The following is an 18,876-nucleotide window of genomic DNA, read 5'->3' as shown; positions in this document are numbered from 1 at the left end:
TGTAATTTACACTAAAATATAAAAYGTAGAGAAGAAAATATTTGATCTCCCAGTGAGTGAAGCTGTAAAACTCCTCACCATAAGGTGCTAAAAATCCACAAATGGATTGCAAAACAGTTGGACAAGTTTATATCTGAAAAAAATGAACACRACACAAAATCTAGTTTAGAAAGCCTCTGAGCCACAAGAGTAATATATGCTGACTTTATTCTTGTAGACTTTCTGAGCAGCTGGTTACCRTCAGAGGCAAATACAGAGGCTGACCTAGCTGAAAAGTTAATTTGGTGTCTTCTGGCCATTTTTAGAAGATATTGCTCAATATTTGTGGCTCAGCCCCTTTGCAGGGAGGGTGCAGAGCTCCCYAGCTCCAGGTCCAGCAGGCTTTGGCCATGGTCAGTTGGATGTCCTGCAGAAGCTGGGGCACACTGTGGGGAAAAGAATTCCCACTTTTGCTCCAGGGGTTTGAGCCTTGTCCTGCTCCCTGTTTTGGGCAGGTGGGGATGTCAGGACATGCTGCTGCACTGCTCCCCACCCAGAAGATATTTTAGGAAATATCTAGGAAATATTAGGAAAGGAGTATTCAAACTCTGATTTACCTTGACCCTTCACACCGTTGTGTTCCCAAGAGCCTGAAAAAAAAATGCATTTCAGGCAGGAGGAAATATCAGCAGAAGAACCCAGTTCCTCCACRATGCTATTTTTCAAACTTTATCTGTATTTGAGAGCTACGTGGTATTTCCCCTAAGGAAAAAAGAGTTTCCTTCTGTCTCTGCTTGAGAGACAACTTGATTGCCTCACTCGAGACAGATTTTTCAGAGTGGCAGTAACCAGACAGTCGCCATGAAGAGAGGAGCTTGTTATTCCAGCCACGTGGACCTGGGTTTCCCCCAGGAATCAGCTCCAGCACTGGGCACCCTTGTGGCTCTGGCAGGGAGGCAGCTGTTAGGAACACAGCTTTTCCTCTCCTGCTGTTTATTTTTATTTCTCCAGCCTGACTCCAGACTATTCTTATGCCTTGTCTCTGCTGAGGGATGGCCTACAGGATGCTCTAGCCTTTTATGTTGCTTTTCTTCATTCTCTGATTATTTCTCTAGTTTCCTGAATCCATACAAGGCAGCGGGTGGGTTTCTTTCCCAATATTTAGGGCTTTTTYACCCTCTGCACAGCCACAGCTGCCCCTGAAAGCCAAATGCCAATCTCTCCTTTGCTGAAAAGGACTATGAATTCAAAGCAGGAGGAACACTGATCTCCTGGGAAAATAGTGTAAGCAGGGGTAGAGATGCAGTGTCCTTGTGTGTGCTGCTGGGCTGTGCCAGGTGAGGGATGTCTCAAACCTCAGTGCCAGCACAGGGGACACTGACTGAGCTTCCTAGAGCTGGCAGAGCCAAAGACACCTGAGAGAAGCTCTGATTGCAGGGTGTTGCAGAAGATGGATGGATGGGTGGGTGGGTGGATGGATGGATGGATGGATGGATGAACAGGGATGGATGGACAGGGATGGATGGATGGATGGATGGATGGATGGATGGATGGATGGATGGATGGACAGGGATGGATGGATGGATGGATGGATGGATGGATGCAGAAGCTGGATAGATAGATAGATGGATAGATAGATATAGATAGATGAAAGAAAGAAAGAGAAAGAAAAAGAAGGAAAGAAAGAAAAAGAAAGAAAGAAAAAGAAAGAGAAAGAAAGAAAGAAAGAAAAGTACGATATGTGTAAAAAAGATGATGGGAGCTGGCCTTGTGGATCTCTTGGGTGTAGAGGTCACTGAGTGCTGGTGGTCACACACCACAGCTGTGGGGTGCACTGTGGGCTCYCACCTGGTGTTTTGTGACCCTCATCAGGCAACAAATGCTTCAACAACCCCATTCCAGCCCACAGGATCGTTCCCATCCTCATGTTCCTCTTCCCCTGACTTGTGTTTGCTCCCCGCTCCCCAGGCAAGCTGGACATAACCCCGGACGACCCTCGGTGGATCGGAGCGTGGTGGGGAGGTTTCCTGCTGTGCGGTGCCTTACTCTTCTTCTCGTCCCTGCCCATGTTCGGCTTCCCGCAGTCGCTGCCGCCGCGGCCGGAGCGCGCCGGGGAGAGCGAGCAGGCCATGCTYCCCGAGCACCCCAAACCCAGCAACGGCGTCCTGCGCCACCCGCTCGACGGTGACAGCAGCACCACCTGCTTCCAGCAGCTGCGAGGTGAGATGTGAGGTGCTGTTGTGGTTTGAATGAATTCAATGGGAGCAAAACACTCCCAAGTTCCAGCAAACCCCCTCCCGCCTCTCTTTTCTCCACCCGGGTCCTAGAGACAACCTTTTCCACAGAAAGAAAAGGGGGGAAAAAAAAACCTATTTATTTAAAAATTATATAAACACAAAGAAAAAAAAAACCTGTGGAATCAGCTGTTAGATCCCAAAGCCTTTCTCTTCCCTCCTGGGAGTAGCTTCCCCTCCGGGCCCCCAGAGGGGTTCGACAGAGTCTCTCTCCRRTRGTTCACTGAAGGATTTTTCTCCYKGCCGTGCCACGAGAATCCTCCAATTCTCAGATGACGAAGAGGAAAAACAAGTCCAAAGAAAGGCAGAAAAAAGGAGCAGTCCCAGGAAGAGCAGCTTCTTTTTCCACCGCTGATCCCGAGAGAGAGCCTCCCGAGAAAAAAAAAAAAAAAAGTCTGTGTCTTTTCCCTTTCCCTCCCATTGTCCTTGAAGGGAGGAACATCACCAAACAAACCAGAGCAGTCTCGACTATCATGTACAGTTACAGAAGGGTTGTTTAACTTTCCTCTAACATAAGCAGATGATAGGAATACAATACTCAGCTAACCTAGGACAGGTGCTGTCCTCAATGGGTCCTTTTTCCCCACACAAAAGTCCCCCCCAAGAAAAATCAGCAGCCTGATGTTTCAGTTTCCCGGCTTCTGGTTGTCCTTGATGCCATCAGATGCTTGCAAAACTGTTGGACAAGTTTATATCTAAAAAAAAATGAACGTGACAAAAAAACCTAGTTTACAAAACCCCAGAGTTACAAAAATAATAAATATATGCTGAGTTTATCCTTGTAGATTTTCTGGGCATTTGCAGCTGGTTACYRTCAGAGGCAAATAGAGAGGCTGACCTAGCTAAAAAGTTAATTTGATGTCTTCTGGCCATTTTTAACGCAAGATATTGCTCAGTATTTACAGCTCAGAAAGCCCCAGATGGATACAGAGTCACAGAAGAGAACAGTAGAATGCTTCTGCTGAGAAGCCTGGAAGGGCTGTGGCTCAGCCCTTTGCAGTCCTCCCAGCTCCAGGTCCAGCTGGCTTTGGCCATGGTCATTTTGAAAGAGACACATTTCAAAGAGATTTTGTTCCACGTGAAAGCTTTGGATGTTTTTTTAAGCTACAAAGCTTCAGAAATGCATGGTAGTCCTATAGAGTTGGTGAAAAAACAAAGGGGAGCACAATTACCAGAGCAATTTGTGAACATTTCTCCAGTCCACTGTCCTGCTCCCCTCTGCCTCCTGAAACAGAGAGTGAGCCAGCAACGGCACTTAAAAGAAATTGGGAGCTCCCAGCATCCCATTTCCCCCATCCCAAAAGAAATTGGGAGCTCCCAAAAGAAAGCCTCAGCTTAGTGCAGTCCCAGATACAAAGCAATGAGTGCTGAGCATCACCACAGCTCTTAAACTGAAGAGGGAAATACCAGCCTAGCATAACAGCTAAACGGCAGGGCAGAGTGTGATTTGTAGCAAATTAGAGAGAAAGCCTCACATTATGTCCTGCAGTGATGGAAATGGAGGTGACTCTAATTAAAGTTGGCTAAGGATTCATCATTTTGTGGGAGAATGTGGGCAGATATCCTTTCTGTAGGCTGCACTGGGAAATCCTTCATSTGAGAGGGTGTTTCTGTAGCACTGGTGGCTGCTTCCCACTCCCTGTTGCTGTGGCAGAGTGGGTTTCATTACTGCCTGATGCATTTAGATAAACGAGGACAAAATCACTTACTCCCTGTGCAGTCACCTTAATTGGGAGTTGAATGAAGTGYGGGTGGCAAGGAAAAAGAGACTTTGGGGAAAAAAGTGTTGTCTAAATATAAAAATGCCTTGAATAGTTGATGTGGTTGTTCATTAAGGGAAGGTCAAAGATGTGAAATTCTGACTTGATGAGGAAATTCAAAAGAAAGGTAAAGGGATAAATTGTTTGAAACTCTGTCAGTAGAATTAATTTCTTCATCCTTTCATCCTTGCAAGGATTTTCTCCTAAATGGGCTTTTCCCATGGTATGTGCATAGTTCTGTGGATAGTTCTGTGGCTTTTGTTGTGTACACATCAGAGTGTCTGCTTCTGACCACTGAGCTTTGGGAGTGGACACTGGAAATGTTTGCAGGTTTTCATATAGAAAAATGAAATCATGTGATGATGTGTATCCCTGCTACATGGAGGGGCAGCAGTTCAGCCTGAGCATCTTGCACACAGGGAGGCCATGGGGGGTTCACTGAGCATCTGTTGCTCATTGAAGTAGAGAAATTAAACTGCCACATCCATATGCTTCAAGTATYGATTACATCAGGAGGCACCACAGCCCTCCACGTTATCCCTGTCACTGCAGGTAACCCCATTTCGGATCAGTCAGTATTCCAGGAGCCCCTTTGTGGATGGACTTTGAAAYAAAATTTATATCACATCAAATGAGACAAGGAATGACCTTTTTAGTTATTCCTTTGAGGCTGTCACAGACGACACGGTGTTGGTAGCTGACRTCTCCTTTCAAGTCCCTTGCCATTATTGTCACAGTTGGAATGTGGTCTGGAGTTGTGTGGCTGCCTGGAGATGTTCAGATGTGATCCATAAGGGAAGGCAAACACAAAACACACCTCATCATTTCTGAGGAGCAGTGTTTCAGGGGAATGGCTTAATTTTTCTATGGGTATAAGTTACTGTGAGAGCAGCTGAAATATCTGCATGCATTCCTATGTGGCAGGTCCTAGTATCCTTAATCTGTTTGTTGGTTCTCTTTTGGAGAAAGTTAAGATTCTTTAGGCTTTTTCCTAGGATAAAAAGGAGTCTTAATTATATACAGAGCTTGAAAATATATGTGCATGCATAGTCATGTCTTCTGTCCTAATATGGCCTTGGATTTTGTGTGAATTTGTGAAGCTGAACAGAATCCATGGAMTCATGGAATGGCATGAATTGGAAKGGACCTTAAAGATYATCTGGTTCCAAACCCTGGGCAAGGAYACTTTTCACTAGATCATCTTGCTCACAGCTCCATCCAGCCTGACCTTGGACACTTCCAGGGGTGGGACAGCCACAGCTTTTCAGGGCAACAGCAGAGGATTTACCTGTACCGGGGTTGGGAGCACAGATGCTCCTTGTGGTTTGTGTGGCCATAACTCTGACTCATTTCTGTCCAGTGCTGTCTCTGCAGCTCGTCCTGGGCAGGGCAGTTCCTGCTGGAACTCGTGTCTCCATGGATCCACAATCCATGTGGATTGTCCATCTCTTGTGCAAGTCAGGAGAGGAAGAGCTGTTTCTCTGGACTGATGATGCAAACACCCTCTGTATCAATAGCACATCCTTAGAGGCTGCACTACATCTTTTTGGCTATTGAAGGGGTTTTATTATTTTTATTACATTTTTTCCAAGCCTTGCAGTGACTCCACTAGAGAAAGGACATGGCAGGAGAGGAAGCAGGGCAGTGTCAGCTGGGGACATGGCACGGCTGGCACGTGGGAGGAGGCTCCAGACACCACAARATCTGCTGGAAATCAGTGACATGGAGCACTGGCTGAGTTCCTTGGCTTTCTCTAGCCTCAGGATGCAAAAAAAGGCAGGACTAATATGAAAGGAACCCACTCAAAATGTGCATTTTTTACATCTCTGTCAAGGTCTAAGCAGGAGGGAGGGCCCAGCTTTTGGGAAGCCCTGGCATCTCTTCCTGTGGGGTGTTTTCATTCCAGGAAAAGCAGCATTCTTAAGAAGAGCTTYGAGCTTGAAATGAGAGTGGTGCCTTTGAACAGCACGAGGTGAAGAGACAATCCAAAATTGAAGAGACAATCCTCCAAAGGCAGTGGAGAGAGAGGGGGGCTCTTCTCTCAGGCAGGAAAACTTCAGGATGGTCCTGGGAGCTGCTTCCTATTGCTAAACCAGCTTTCCCCCCTCTGCTCTGCCCTGGGGACCTCTCTGCTCCAAGGGAAGATGCTGGGCTGTGCCTCTCTTGTGTCTGTCCAGCATCTGCCCCCTCACCTGCAGCCTCTGACACGCCACCTGCTCTGGGACGTGCTTGGAAATAGTTCATTAAAATTTTCTTTTTTTTTTTCCATACAGAAATGTCACAGCTATTGAATTGAGCGGCCAGTTCTGATGAAATTTGATTTCAGAATGCTTCCTCGGCGTGATCTTTAGCACCTCTGAAACATTCTGCCCTAAATGCATTCTGTTTTGCAATGATTTAAGCCAGGAATTTGTTACACTCTGCCTCTCTGTCTAGCAAGAGAGATTAAAACCCTAAAAGGATTGAAATTGATATGGAATCCTCCAGGTTTGGAAAGAGAAACTCATTCACGAGGAATTAAAAGAAAACTCACTGTGGAATTAAATGAATTTCAGAACTGCAAATTCCCTAGATTTGGAAACATTTTGGTTTCTTTCCAGCTTCATTTTGAAGAGTGTAGGAGAGCCGGGATGTACAGCTGACAGCTGCCTTGTGTTCTGTTCATTTCCTTCCTGCTCTGTGTTCCAGTTTGCTGAATACCTGGGGAGGGAGCTGCTCTGRATCTGGGATTTCTGTCCCAAAAAGCTCTCTCTGGGAGCAGAGTGCTGGGCCAAAAGCTCCCAGCTGTGCAGGGAGGGCCTGGACCATGGGGAGCCTGTAATTGTCAGTCAGAGTTCATAGGATTGRGCAGGATTAAAGGCTAACAGGAGTGGTTTTTAATGCTGACTATCAGGAGTGATAGTGACAGCCTTTTGGAGAGGGCTCCATCTGTGCCTTCATTCACAGCCACCGTGGTGAGAGACTTTAATGCCTTTTTGGAGTTGTGTCTTGTCCCCCTAGGAACATCTAAAAAACTTGCTGAGAAATCCAAGTCTTAAGTGAGAAGGTGGCAGGTGATCATAAAAGACAGCAGGTCCCGTCAGTCTTCGAGTTTCCTTTGGCTTGTGTTTCATGAGGGTGTGAGAATTGTCAGGTTCTCCTTGGCTGTTTCCACGCCAGCATCTTGTCAGCACCTTTGATTCAGAAAGACTTTCAGAATTCAGAAAGACTTTCACCCTGCTCACCTCAGGGCCAAAGCAGCAGCAGCAGAAGGCAAGCAGAGTGTRTCTCTGAAAAGATACTCTGCTTTTCCATGACTTGTGTGTCACACATGAGGGAGGTTTATGTTCCCCTCTGAAGTCGAGTAAAGGTGGTTCCTGCAGGCAGGGTGATGGGCTAGAAGGACCTGCTTCCCSTGCTTGAGAACCTTTCTGCTGTTTCAGACTTGCATCCTGTCAGGAAGGCTTYTCTGGCTTGGGTGTCATCCTTTTCTCTCACACCCTTCACAGTAATTTTGCCAAGGCCAAGTGGAACTTCAGCACACTAAGCTCACCTGAGATGCCTTCAGCATCTCTTGCCTTACACCTTATTCTCTTTTACAAGAACTACCTCTTTCCAGAATGTATTTTCTTCTTGCTGCCTGTTCTGTTTCTCCATCCCTTTTTTCTCAAGCCAGGTGGAGGTTTTGCCTTTTGTTTTCTCTTCAGACCTGAGGCTTGCTGCTGACATGTGTAGTAGAAAGTCATATTTTGACTCAATACTATGTTTTTCCTATCCTTCACCACACTGTCCTAGGTGGACTGGGCTGTAAACCTCCCTCTAATTTATTACTTTGCTTTCTGTGTTCTTCATCTTTACTGCAAATTGAAAACATGTCTCTGTAGGGTGCTCCAACCAGAAACAGGGGCCTTGGTGATTGTAATGCTCCAAACAATTCATTTCAAGCACCAACGTGATGATTATAGTTTGTCGTTTCTGGAGAGTAGTTAAACCTCGTGTAATGAGGTTGCCAATTATCCCCGGTACTCCCCGATGTGCAGTGACAAATCAAAGCTGCTTGGTGCACAAAGTGTGAGTGTTTGTCAAGCCCTTGGCCTGTCACCCACMGAGGGAGGGTGTTTGGTGTCTGKTTTTTGGGTGTGGAAAKGTGGGGAGCYAAGGGGTCRGTGSGGGGTTTTGGAGAGTTTTGGGATGTCTGCCCCCAGTCCTTCCCAACCTGTGGATGATCCTGTGACCAACTCTGCACAGGGATGCTCTGAAGAGCTGGGTTTGGAGGAGTGGGGCAGTGAGAAGGWGTGGTGTTCTCCTCAGTTCATCTCTCAGGAATCGCTTTCCTGCCGCCGCCGTTTCTGGAGTGCGTCAGGACGAGGGTGTGAAATGAGCTCATCCTGCTGGCAGTGGGAGGCTGAGTCTGTCTGTGCCGTGTCTGGTGCAGCTTGTGGCTTCTCCAAGTGGATTTTTGAGACTCCTTCCTCTCCAAAAGATTTTTCCCACTTGGCAARTGGACTTCAGTTGAGATTTATAGCTCCAAAGGGCTGCTCCAAATTGTTCAGGTGAGCTCTGAGGCAGTAAGGTGCAGGTTAACATTTACCATGACTGCTGTTGGGTTGTCACCCGTGAAGAACCACCATCCTTAGCTGTTGTGTTCCTCAGGGCTTCAGTGTCCCCCAACAGGCATTTCCATCCCTGCTCCACACCCAGCACCATATGCCAGGCWGCTGAAAAGATGTCACTCTAGTCTATTCAGGGATTTTTAAAACTTCRCTGCTGACTTTTAATCTTTTTCCCAGAGGTATTTCACCCCGAGAACTGAGACAGATAAGGCAGCAGCAGGTGTCAAATGATTGATCTTAACAAGTGGCAGTAGCAAGATGAAAGGATATTCAATTCCATAGGGAGCCTGCTGCAATTTCCCTTAGAAGATGAAAGAGAACGAGCTGGCCCTGGCTGAGGAGATGATGGAGGCTGCCAGGCACTGCTTGAGTGTTTTGTGCACTTTTTTCACTGGGTTTGGTGTCACACTGCTGGTGCAGGGTCCTGCTGCAGTAATCAGTGGTCAGACATGCAGCAAAGGACAGGATCTGTCCCAGGAAACTCACAGGGAGGAGAAGCAATGATCGTGGAATCATGGACTCACAGAAAGATTTGGGTTGGAAGGGACCTTAAAGATACCTTGTTCCAGACACCTCACCTGGACAGGGACACCTTCCTCTGGACCAGGCTGCTCAAAGCCTGGCCTTGAGCACTTCCAGGGGCATCCACAGCTTCTCTGGGCAACCTATTCYAGTGTCTCACATCCTCACAGTAAAGAATTCCTTCCTTGTMGCTGATCTAATCYCTCCCTCCTTCAGTTCAAAGCCTTTATTCCTTTTCCTGTCACTACATACCCTTGTCAGAAGTCCCTCTCCAGCTCTCCAGAGCCCCTTTAGGTGATGAAGCTCCGTGAGTTGTAGCCCAGCCCTCCAGGCAAGGCACTCATGATGTTTTCTCTCCTGTGTGAGATGCTGCAGTAACTCTGCAAATCTTTGGTTGTCCGCCCCAAGCACGGAAGATGGATTTTGACCTTGGTAATGTGTGATGGTTGGATGCCAGCTTTAGAAATAAATGTCCGTGATCTTTAACTCCCTCCTGCAAAATGCAGGCTGTCATCACCGTTGTTTGGTGGATGAAGTTAGACCTCAGTGTCTTTGGATTTAAATTGGCACAAAGCTACATCTCAAGGAATCCATTAATCTTGAACAAACTGAACTCCTGAGGCACAACAGGCATTAATATCTTAAATATGGCTTTTCAAGCTCTGTATTGCCAAGTCCACCTTTGCATTTTCTATATTTTTCCTGGCAAGAAGGAGAAATTCTGTAGGTGGCCACCAAAGAACTGAAGGAAGCAGCAGGTGGCTTCTGAAATTTATCCATGTCTGAATTCCACCATCCCCATTCCTCCCACACAGTATTTTTTTCTCTTTTTTTTCTTTTTCCTTTTTTCTTTTTTCCCCGTTCTACTAAAAATTACTATGCCTCTTGCAMCTTAATTATACTCAGTAAATCCTTGGGAAGCAAGAATTTTATTCAGCTTGGAAAAACATTTCTGATACAAAGAGCCCAGAAACTGTGGASTGACCTCTTCCAAAAGGTTAGATCAAACCTAATTATAACCCTTTTTTCTGCTGTCCCCAAGAAAGAACCAAGGGCACCCAAGCAGAGCTTTGACAAAGAGCTGTGCATTCTCTTCTGAGGCMAGTGCAGAAAAATCCCTGAGGGAAAACAGAAGCCAGCACCAGAGAAAYATCATCTGCCAGCCCCTGGTACACCGTAGGGAATGTGGGGGATGGATTTTCAAAATGCAAATAGGGGTCCGTTGAGGCTTCACCACACTACATCAAGGTAATTTTCAAACTTAATGATTTTCACATTTAATTCAGGGAGAAATTAGTCATCAGGTATTGAGACAAAGCAAGGCTCTCTTCCATACAGGGATGCTCTGCTCTTCAAGCTGTGTTATCTCGACAATAATTAAAATGTTCGCTGGAGTAGAAAACGTGYGATCTGATTCATTAGGCAGATTTCCCTTTGTAGGGCAGCTCCTTTTTGCTTATGGGAAATTGAGATGGGCTTGGAGGAGAGAGAGCTCTGGACACTGAAGATTTGGAGGGGGACAGCCAAGGGCTCATGAAACCAAAGCTGTGTGTCCTACACAGTGAACAGCTCAGGATGTCTTCTTCCATTCTCTCAGCCACCAAGGCTGGGAGAGTCCACGTGAAAGGGGTTGGTTGGYTGGAGAAGCTTTAGGTTATGGGAACACACAAACTGATGTGCTGTCCCAGGCAGCAGGACCCTTATCCCTGGGTATCTGTGGGCTAGGCTGAGCCAGAGTGTTCCAGCTTGCTGAAAACACCCACACTGCTGGAAGAAGGTGACCAGCAGTGAGTTTGAAAGCAAATCTGATGGCAGAAGGAAAAGCCAAGATGTGAGCTGAGTGGCTTTGTGTCTGAAGGCTTACAAGAATTTGTGCTGAATTCAGCACTCACCCTCTCCACAGGCTCAGTTTTGTTCTTGGGGAGCAGGTAGGAGAAGGAGAAGAAAGAGCACACCAGGTTTTGATTGATTTCCCTGTGGGGGAAACAAAAAGCAGTACTGGAAACTTTGTTCATTCTTCTGATTTTCAAAATAATCTGTAAGAGTAAATAATGATGGGTGATTTCTATTTGCATCCTCTGGGTACTGGAATCTTTAGATGACACWGTTTGGGTGTTTCACTTTGTTTTGGGTGTTTCACTGTTTTGGGTTGTTCCCTTATTTCCAGCAGCTCATCTGTGCAGAACAAGAAGTTCCTCCTGATGTGAAGTGAGTTTTCCCTACAGGAGAGGACAAAGTTACCTCTACCCCAAAAACACCTCTTCCTTTTTCCTCTCTTCCAGTGATCCCCAAAGTGACAAAGCACCTGCTCTCCAACCCCGTGTTCACCTGCATCATCCTGGCAGCCTGCATGGAGATCGCGGTGGTGGCCGGCTTCGCCGCCTTCCTGGGCAAGTACCTGGAGCAGCAGTTCAACCTCACCACCTCATCTGCCAACCAGCTCCTGGGTGAGTACCCACAGGGAGCACCAAACCTTCAACATCCAGAGGGATTTTACTGTGTTTGGCATGGCTGGTGACTGCTGCCAGTCTCGCTGACSTGTGAGTGGGAGGGTTCAGCTGTAGCCAGAGCCCAGAGCAGACCTCCAGCATCCTTCCTCCTCCACTGTGCTCTCCACTGCATCCTGCTGCCATCACTTACATGTAGCCAAGCCTGTTGTGTGGGACAGGAGGACAGGAAAGTCTGTGAGAGCCTTGAATGCAGAAGAAATGGGCCCTTTGGTTGCCCAGGACTGCAGTTGCTCACCAAGTGATTGTGGGGCCCATTGAACTGCTCCTCTCATGGTGCCCCACAGCTCTGAGCCCATCTCCAGCTGGGTTAGCAAGCCCAGTTTCCCCTGTTAGCCACTCCCTTCCCCTTGGCCTGGAAATGATGAGATTGCAATGAGCAGTTTGAGTACCTGAGTTGTGCAGCTTTGTCTTCTTTCAAATGTCCCTTCTCTCTGACCCCTCCATGCTGCTGTGACTCCACCTTATGTATTTCTCAGTGTTCATTTATTCCCYGTCAGGACACTGATGGCAGGATCTTCATTTGTTTTCTGCTGCTTCTCATCCCAGGCAGGCCCAGCCATTTGTTTATGGCAGCCCTTMTTTCAGCAGAACCCAATTAAAAATATCTGCAAGTGGATCTTGGATGATCTGTGACCACAGCTCAGCTCACCAGATGGGCAGCTGGCAGTGATCTGTCAAAAACTGGGACATCAGGAGATGGCTGGATCTTCATATCAAAATAAGGAGTTTGCAAGCTGCTCTCCTGATAGTTGTTTATTTTCCTGTTAAACTCATTGATATCTTCTGGTTTTGGCCTGGTTTTCCAAAAGAAACAATCCCCTGCAGTCAGCCTTGCCTCCCCCAGCGACACAGGAATTTGCTGTGAATTTTGATATGATTTGACAGGAGGCCAGAGGTCTCAAAGTTGTTAGGCTGTTCCATCTTCCCTGGAAATTAAAGGCTTGGCAAAGGAAAGTAACTTCACTGTTGAGCCAGTGGGAGAAGGGAAAAAGCTGTTTGGTGGGTACAGCAAAGAGGGGATCACCCATGAGGCAGAGCACAYTCTGCTTCTGACCTGACAGAAGTGGGAAAGGGGACTTGGATATCTTGGTATTCCTCACTGCAGCTTGTTTAAACAAAATTGTTACTAGATTTCTTACGTGGCATTTAGGGGAGTCTAGAAATGCCAGGATTGGGATTTATCTTCTAAGTATAGTTCAGGCAGGTGAGGTYTGGAGTTTAACTAGCAGAAAAGGGATAAAAGTGACCTCAAACAAGCGTAGTGTGGTAATTCCTGTTTGTGCTGGAAAGGGAGACACCTCTGGCAGTGATTCTGCATTTCACAGTTCAAGAAAATTCTTTTAGGGAGATTGCATATTTTCAACACTGCTCTTGCCCAGTCTCAGACTTGTGTGAGTCACACCAGCAGGGCTCATCCAAAGCCTCCAGACACCTGGGGAAATCCTTGCCTTCATTTGTGTGCTAGCTGTAGCAGGAAGCATTAGAGATTCTGCTGCTTAGGTCAGGCTGGGCCAATCTCAGCAAGGCTGGCATTCCCTCCAGCGTGGATGAGAACTGGCAGGAGATCCTGGTTCCTCTGCACAAGGCAGCCCTCCTGTTTGCATCTGTTCCTATTTTTGGGCASCCCCAGCCTGCTGCTGCTCCAGCACTTGGTCATTCCCAGGTTTTCCTGTGCCAGGGCACAGATCTGGCTGTGGAGAGCTCAGTCCTGTCGCAGTGTACTTCACTGTGCCTCTCACTAACTGATTTTTCCTCCTGCAGGGATGACAGCGATCCCATGTGCGTGTCTGGGCATATTCCTGGGTGGTCTCTTGGTGAAGAAGCTGAGCCTGTCAGCTCTGGGAGCCATCAGGATGGCCATGCTGGTGAACCTGGTGTCCACAGCTTGCTACGTGTCCTTCCTGTTCCTGGGCTGCGACACGGGACCCGTGGCAGGGGTTACTGTTCCCTATGGAAACAAGTGAGTCCACACAGGGTTTCAGGGAGCTTTACAACCAAAAATCTGTGTTACTGTCCCTGMCAGGCAGTGCTGGCCTAGAGCAAGCACAGAGAAGGCTTGTATGGACTCTTATTCTCTTATTCCATGCCATTCACCACTGCTAGAGCTGATGCCCTGCAGATGACAGCAGAGTTTCACTAAAATCAGTCAAACTGACTCAAAAAGTGCCAGAGTTTGTACCCACAGCCACCTCTGTAGCATCGGGTGTGGTTTGTCCTGGAAGCCAGGGACATGCACTGATTTATACATTGATTTAAGTGCCTGAGGGGAATTTGTAGCACCAGGTTTTAGATGCCTGGAAATACAGATACAGTGAAGAGAGATTTTTTGTGGCTGCAGGCCCATTTTAATGTCAGAGATGAGGCCCACGGTACCCTGCAGCACTTGCAGGACTTGGAGAGAATTATTTGGCATTTTCTTTCTGAGTGCTCCTGGGTGCAGTGGCAGCTCTTTAGATGACAGCTTCAGCCTGTCAGCTCCTTAGAGTGTTGCAGAAAAACACAGAGCAATCTCCACAGCATCTCCTTGTGTTTCCTTTGGGCTTCTTTTGAGGTAGCAGGGCAGCCCAAGCCTGGCATTGGATTCTCTTTTGCAGAGAGATRGTGGCTGTGGCATTTCAGTGTCCCAAGGAGAGGCTGTAGTCTGGATTTTTTAGAACTGGAACCCAGCTAGCTTGCCCACTGTTGTTTTGTAATGTGCTTTCTTTAACTCTGCCCTTCAAAGCCATCTTTGTGAGGCAACGATTGGAAAAGCTGTCTGGTATCACGCTGTCCATTGATTTCTTTCTCTGTTTTTTTTACAGCTCAACTCCAACCTCATCTCTGGACCCATATTCCCCCTGCAATAACAACTGTGAATGCCAAACTGATTCCTTCACTCCAGTGTGTGGGGCAGACGGGGTCACATACTTATCTGCCTGCTTTGCTGGCTGCAGCAGCACGGTGAGTKTGCTTTCCTGGGCACCTCTGGCCTTTTGGAACTGTTCTGTGAGCTCAGGTGAGCCAGGTTGGTGCCCTCAGGTGGGCCTGAGCCCCTGTTGTTTTCCACTCTGTTCCATAAATGCCTGTTCTCTCTGGCAGCACCTGCCAGGGTCACCCAGGAGCAGGATGTGATCTCACATCCCCCTGCCCTGCTTGGAAGGCAGGAGCACCATAGGAGATCTGCTCAGGTGTCAGTGGCAGAACACAGATCCTCTGRAAGAGTTTCCTAGCCCAGGCTGATGGAGCAGCTTCTCTCTTATCCTGCAGCTCCTCATCTCCCCTCTCCTCCACCTGCCCATGTTTGCCCTGCACAATCCTTTTCGTCTTTTTCCCCGGCTCTTTCCCTGAGCAGATTTTGGTTTTATTCACCCTTGTTTAAGCTTTCCTTTAACTCCTCTAGCTTCTCTCTCTTTCCTTGCTTTGCTCTGAGGCAGCAGCAAGAGCAGTTGTCAGGGGAGCAGAGATTCCATCCAAAGACATTCTGCATTTTTCAGTTCTCTATATCTAAGAGTTTATTTCCCTCAGAAAACTCTTAAAGACCAAACTATCTCTGTATAAAGAAGATGTAGGGAATTTTTAACAGTATCTTAAAAGCCAGCTTTTTAATTTTTTTTTTGCTGCTGAAATGGTAATGTCTGAAAATGGTTACTGAAAATGAGTGTCTGCTGCTCCTGTGGGTGGGATTCCTTCATCCTTGCTCCCTGCCTGGGGCTKTGCCAGGCTGTGTGGAGTCTGGGGGAGCTCAGCATGGGCACAGGGACATGCAGTTATCCCTCCATGGCTTCATCCTTCCCCTCTGAGGAGACACCAAACCTCCCTTCCTGCCCTGGAGACCRAGCCCATCTGAGTTTTTACTGCAGCTGAGCAGAGGTGCACATTTGCTGCTGGCAGTGCAGCCTCCCTGCYCAGGTCACCTGGGAGCTTGTCCTGCTCCAACACCTTGTCTCCTCCTCTCCCTCTCCAGCCTCAGAGCTGCAGGCATCTCTTTGAAACTCCACAGTTTCAAGGTGCTTTCAGCAGCCTTACAAAGATCTACATCAACATGTGACACTTGAGGGTGTTACCTCCTGCTCTTTTCCTCCTTCTCCTCCCASTAAGTGAACTGAGATAGCAGCAGAATGGTTTTAACAAGAAGTCAGCTTGTTTCAGGCCCATGAATTGTGTCTCACAGTTCACCAAGCCTTCAGCTGTCTGTGGCTGGAGCATGGAACCATCTCCTCTCTGTGCAAAGCTCTGGCTTCTCTGGAAGGAGAATGGTTTTGAGAATTCAGCTCTGCCCCTTCAGTCTGCAGCTGCCTGACCTCGTGCTCTRCAAGAGCAAACCTCTCAGCAAAATACTCACTCTCCCTCACACTCTGAATCCTTCCTTCTTACTTTGCCTTTCGTCGTYATCTTGGGCTTCTTTTCATCCCCTTGTTTGGTGGGTTTTTTGCAGCAATATTTTGAACACAAATTCACGAAGCAAAAGCATCCTCTGGAAAGGGGCATTACCAAGAAATATGGACCAGTTTGGCCATGCAATTGCCTTGAGGCAAAGCCAAATTGCCAAACCAAGTTTTAAACCCATAATCCAGGTAATGACCTGTCTAGTGGGTCTTGTGAATGTTATATGCTTGTGATGAGCCAAGGGTTGATTTTTACTGGGACATAAAATTCTCTGAATGCTTTATTTAACTTTACTACATTGTGCGTTTCTGACTGCTTCTCTTYGCTTTTCCTCTGTGAACAATTTCTAAAAGCAATGTGCAGCTCACTTAGTTTTTTTTTTCTTTCTCATTCCTTCTCTCTTACTGAGCTGATCCCAGAGGTGCCCCTGTCCAAAAAGCAGAACTCTGGCACTCTCCAGAACTTCTCTTTTAAGCCATTCCTGGGAGTGGCCCTTGCATACCACGTGTTAGAGCATGCAACTTGTTTGTTTGATGCCATTACTTCTGTCAGCCTTTTGGCTGGAGACAGAGAATTTCAGCCTGGAGTTACAGCTTTGCACTGAACTACCAGCCTGTCCCTTCTCTGTCACAGCCAGGGCTTCAAAAAGGAGTGATTAAAAACATGGGTAATTTGCATGGATAGTCACATCAAACTTAGGATGCTGTTAGAGGTGTAAACTCTGCATCCGTGCAGCCTCACAGGCACACAGAAATAGGGGGGTGCAGGTTGCAGGGCAGCAGAAGGTTCTGGAAACACAGGGTTGAATGCAGTGGAGCTGCAGACAAGGGGATCTGTAGCAGTTTGGCACGGGTAGCAGAAAGTTGCCTCTCCACAGGACAAAGTTGTAGCTCCATCTTTGATGTGTTCTTGTTTGATGTCTGTGAGTTGCAGAGAGTGTCAGTAATAAAAGATCAAAGATCTCCCAGGTAARGGTGAGGTGCAGTGCTGAGCAAGCTGATGCAGTTCATACAAACCCCTCACACTGCTTTAGGCCAGCACCTTGAAGCAAAGTGGTTGAAAAGGCAGATTGAGGGACAAATTTCCAGGCAGTGAAGGTGGGATCTGCCTTGTGCTTTGAACAAAAATCACACTGGTGTGAGGAGAATCTGCCCCACCACTGCCAGAACCAGGAACTTGCTGTCCCTTGATGAGAACCCAAGGGAAAAAAAACACCCAATTCTGCGTGTTTGCTGTGATGGGAATTTTGTCCAAGGATATTTCTGTGCAGGGATACACTGCTCCAGACTTACATGGGTTTTGATCTGCAGGACCATGTCCAGGTTGGTGGCTAGCAGTGTGCAGCAGTAAAAGCCAAGAGCTACAAATTCCTGTTGTCTGTGCAAACACCACCTCGGTGGTGCTAATTGTCACCATTCTGGAGCCTTCAGGTGTCAGCTTCTAACTCACAGCACGGGAATTTGTTTTGTTAATTATTGCTTGCCAGCAGAAAGGCACCTGCATGTCTGCTCCAGCTCTCCTTGAGCTCTGCCCTGTGGTCTCTCTTGCCCTCTGTGCACTTAGTTGAAAGAAAATGATTTGACTCCTGTGCAGGAAAAAAAACTTGGTGTCAGAAAGGTTGGAGTAGCATCCTGCTGATTTTTATCTTAGGAGGCAGTGAACCAGAAAGTGTGCTTTTGTATGGTCCTGAGGGAATCCTTTTTGAAGAAAAGCAAARGAATTTCTGCTTGCACATGGTAGAAGGGAAGGGAAGGAGATTTAGCTGATTTTCAGTATATTTTATGACGTTACTCCTCATACAGACATGTGACCTGCAAACCCAGCGGGCTTACGAAGACAAGCCATGAATCATTTATGATCATTTCATTCCATATTCGTTAAGGGATTTCTTAGTACTATTGTGTGCCTTAATTGCGCTGACATCCCCCACTCAGAAATTCAGGAGGGCGAGTTGGAAAATAAGAAAAAAAAAATCCTTCAATCTGTGACTGGCAAACAAAGCTGCTTTTCAGATCCCGCACTTGCTGGAGAGATCAAAGCAAAATGCAGTCATTCCACTCTCCTTCTGATCACATATTGATAAAGTTTATCTCACTTGACTTCAGCTTTTAGCTCAACACAAATCCCTCTGAACCAAATGTCATTTATTAGCCCTGGAGTGCACKAACGTCCAGCAGTGTCTGTGCTGCCAGGCTGTGGTAGTTCAGCTCTGGGTGAGCTGCAGAACCATCGTGGGTGGCTCCTTCCCAGGATTTGAGGTGCTGGAAGCAGGCTCTGAACCTGCAGCTAAGAGCAGGGCTGCAGATTTACCTGCATTTAATGTGCTTCAGTTTAATTGCAACAGCCAGGAGGACGGAGGTAAATAAGAAAGTAATTAGAACCGTAATGGAGGGGATCTTCCTTGTCACAGGGACACAGATTGTTTCTTTATTCTCCTCCAAAGAGGTGTAACTGGGTGATAATTTTGTCGCGGTGACATTTATGGGAGAGACTTGAAAGGAGCAGAAGAAAAGARACAAGCCAAGGGACAGCTTTCCCTTGCTGGCAACATGAGTCAGCTCTGATGCTCCTGAAATTCTTCCCAAACCCCCCTCCAACAAGCACTTAGGAGTTATTTAATTGACCATTAGAGGATTAGGTGTCGCTGCTGACAAGCCCTGTCGCAGAGGGCAGCGGTGGGGATGGCAGCTCTCCCTCTCCTGACTCCTCGTGCTTCCCTGCAGAACCTCAGTGGCTGTTCGTGCCTCTCCTCGGTCCCTGCCGAAAACGCCACCGTCGTTCCTGGCAAATGCCCCAGCCCYGGGTGTGAAGAGGCCTTCCTGACATTCCTGTGTGTGATGTGCGTCTGCAGCAT

The 18,876-nt window shown here is 47.3% G+C and overlaps 1 protein-coding gene across 1 annotated transcript in view; it reads left to right on the top strand.

Moving 5' to 3' along the window:
• The window catches only part of SLCO3A1 (solute carrier organic anion transporter family member 3A1), a 130,546-nt gene that overhangs the window by 94,933 nt on the left and 16,737 nt on the right, over window positions 1-18,876 (top strand). Inside the window, exons 4-8 of the mRNA XM_057365811.1 lie at window positions 1,948-2,199; window positions 11,430-11,594; window positions 13,419-13,617; window positions 14,459-14,597; window positions 18,746-18,874. Coding sequence (XP_057221794.1) covers window positions 1,948-2,199; window positions 11,430-11,594; window positions 13,419-13,617; window positions 14,459-14,597; window positions 18,746-18,874 — 884 coding nt within the window. The remainder of the gene's footprint in view (window positions 1-1,947; window positions 2,200-11,429; window positions 11,595-13,418; window positions 13,618-14,458; window positions 14,598-18,745; window positions 18,875-18,876) is intronic.

Source organism: Malurus melanocephalus, unplaced genomic scaffold (assembly GCF_030028575.1).
Source record: "Malurus melanocephalus ecotype Western Australia unplaced genomic scaffold, MMel_1.1 scaffold_58, whole genome shotgun sequence".
Classification (NCBI taxonomy): domain Eukaryota; kingdom Metazoa; phylum Chordata; class Aves; order Passeriformes; family Maluridae; genus Malurus; species Malurus melanocephalus.
The sequence above is the reverse complement of the archived record's forward strand: the minus strand, read 5'-3'. Positions and strand labels throughout refer to the sequence as shown.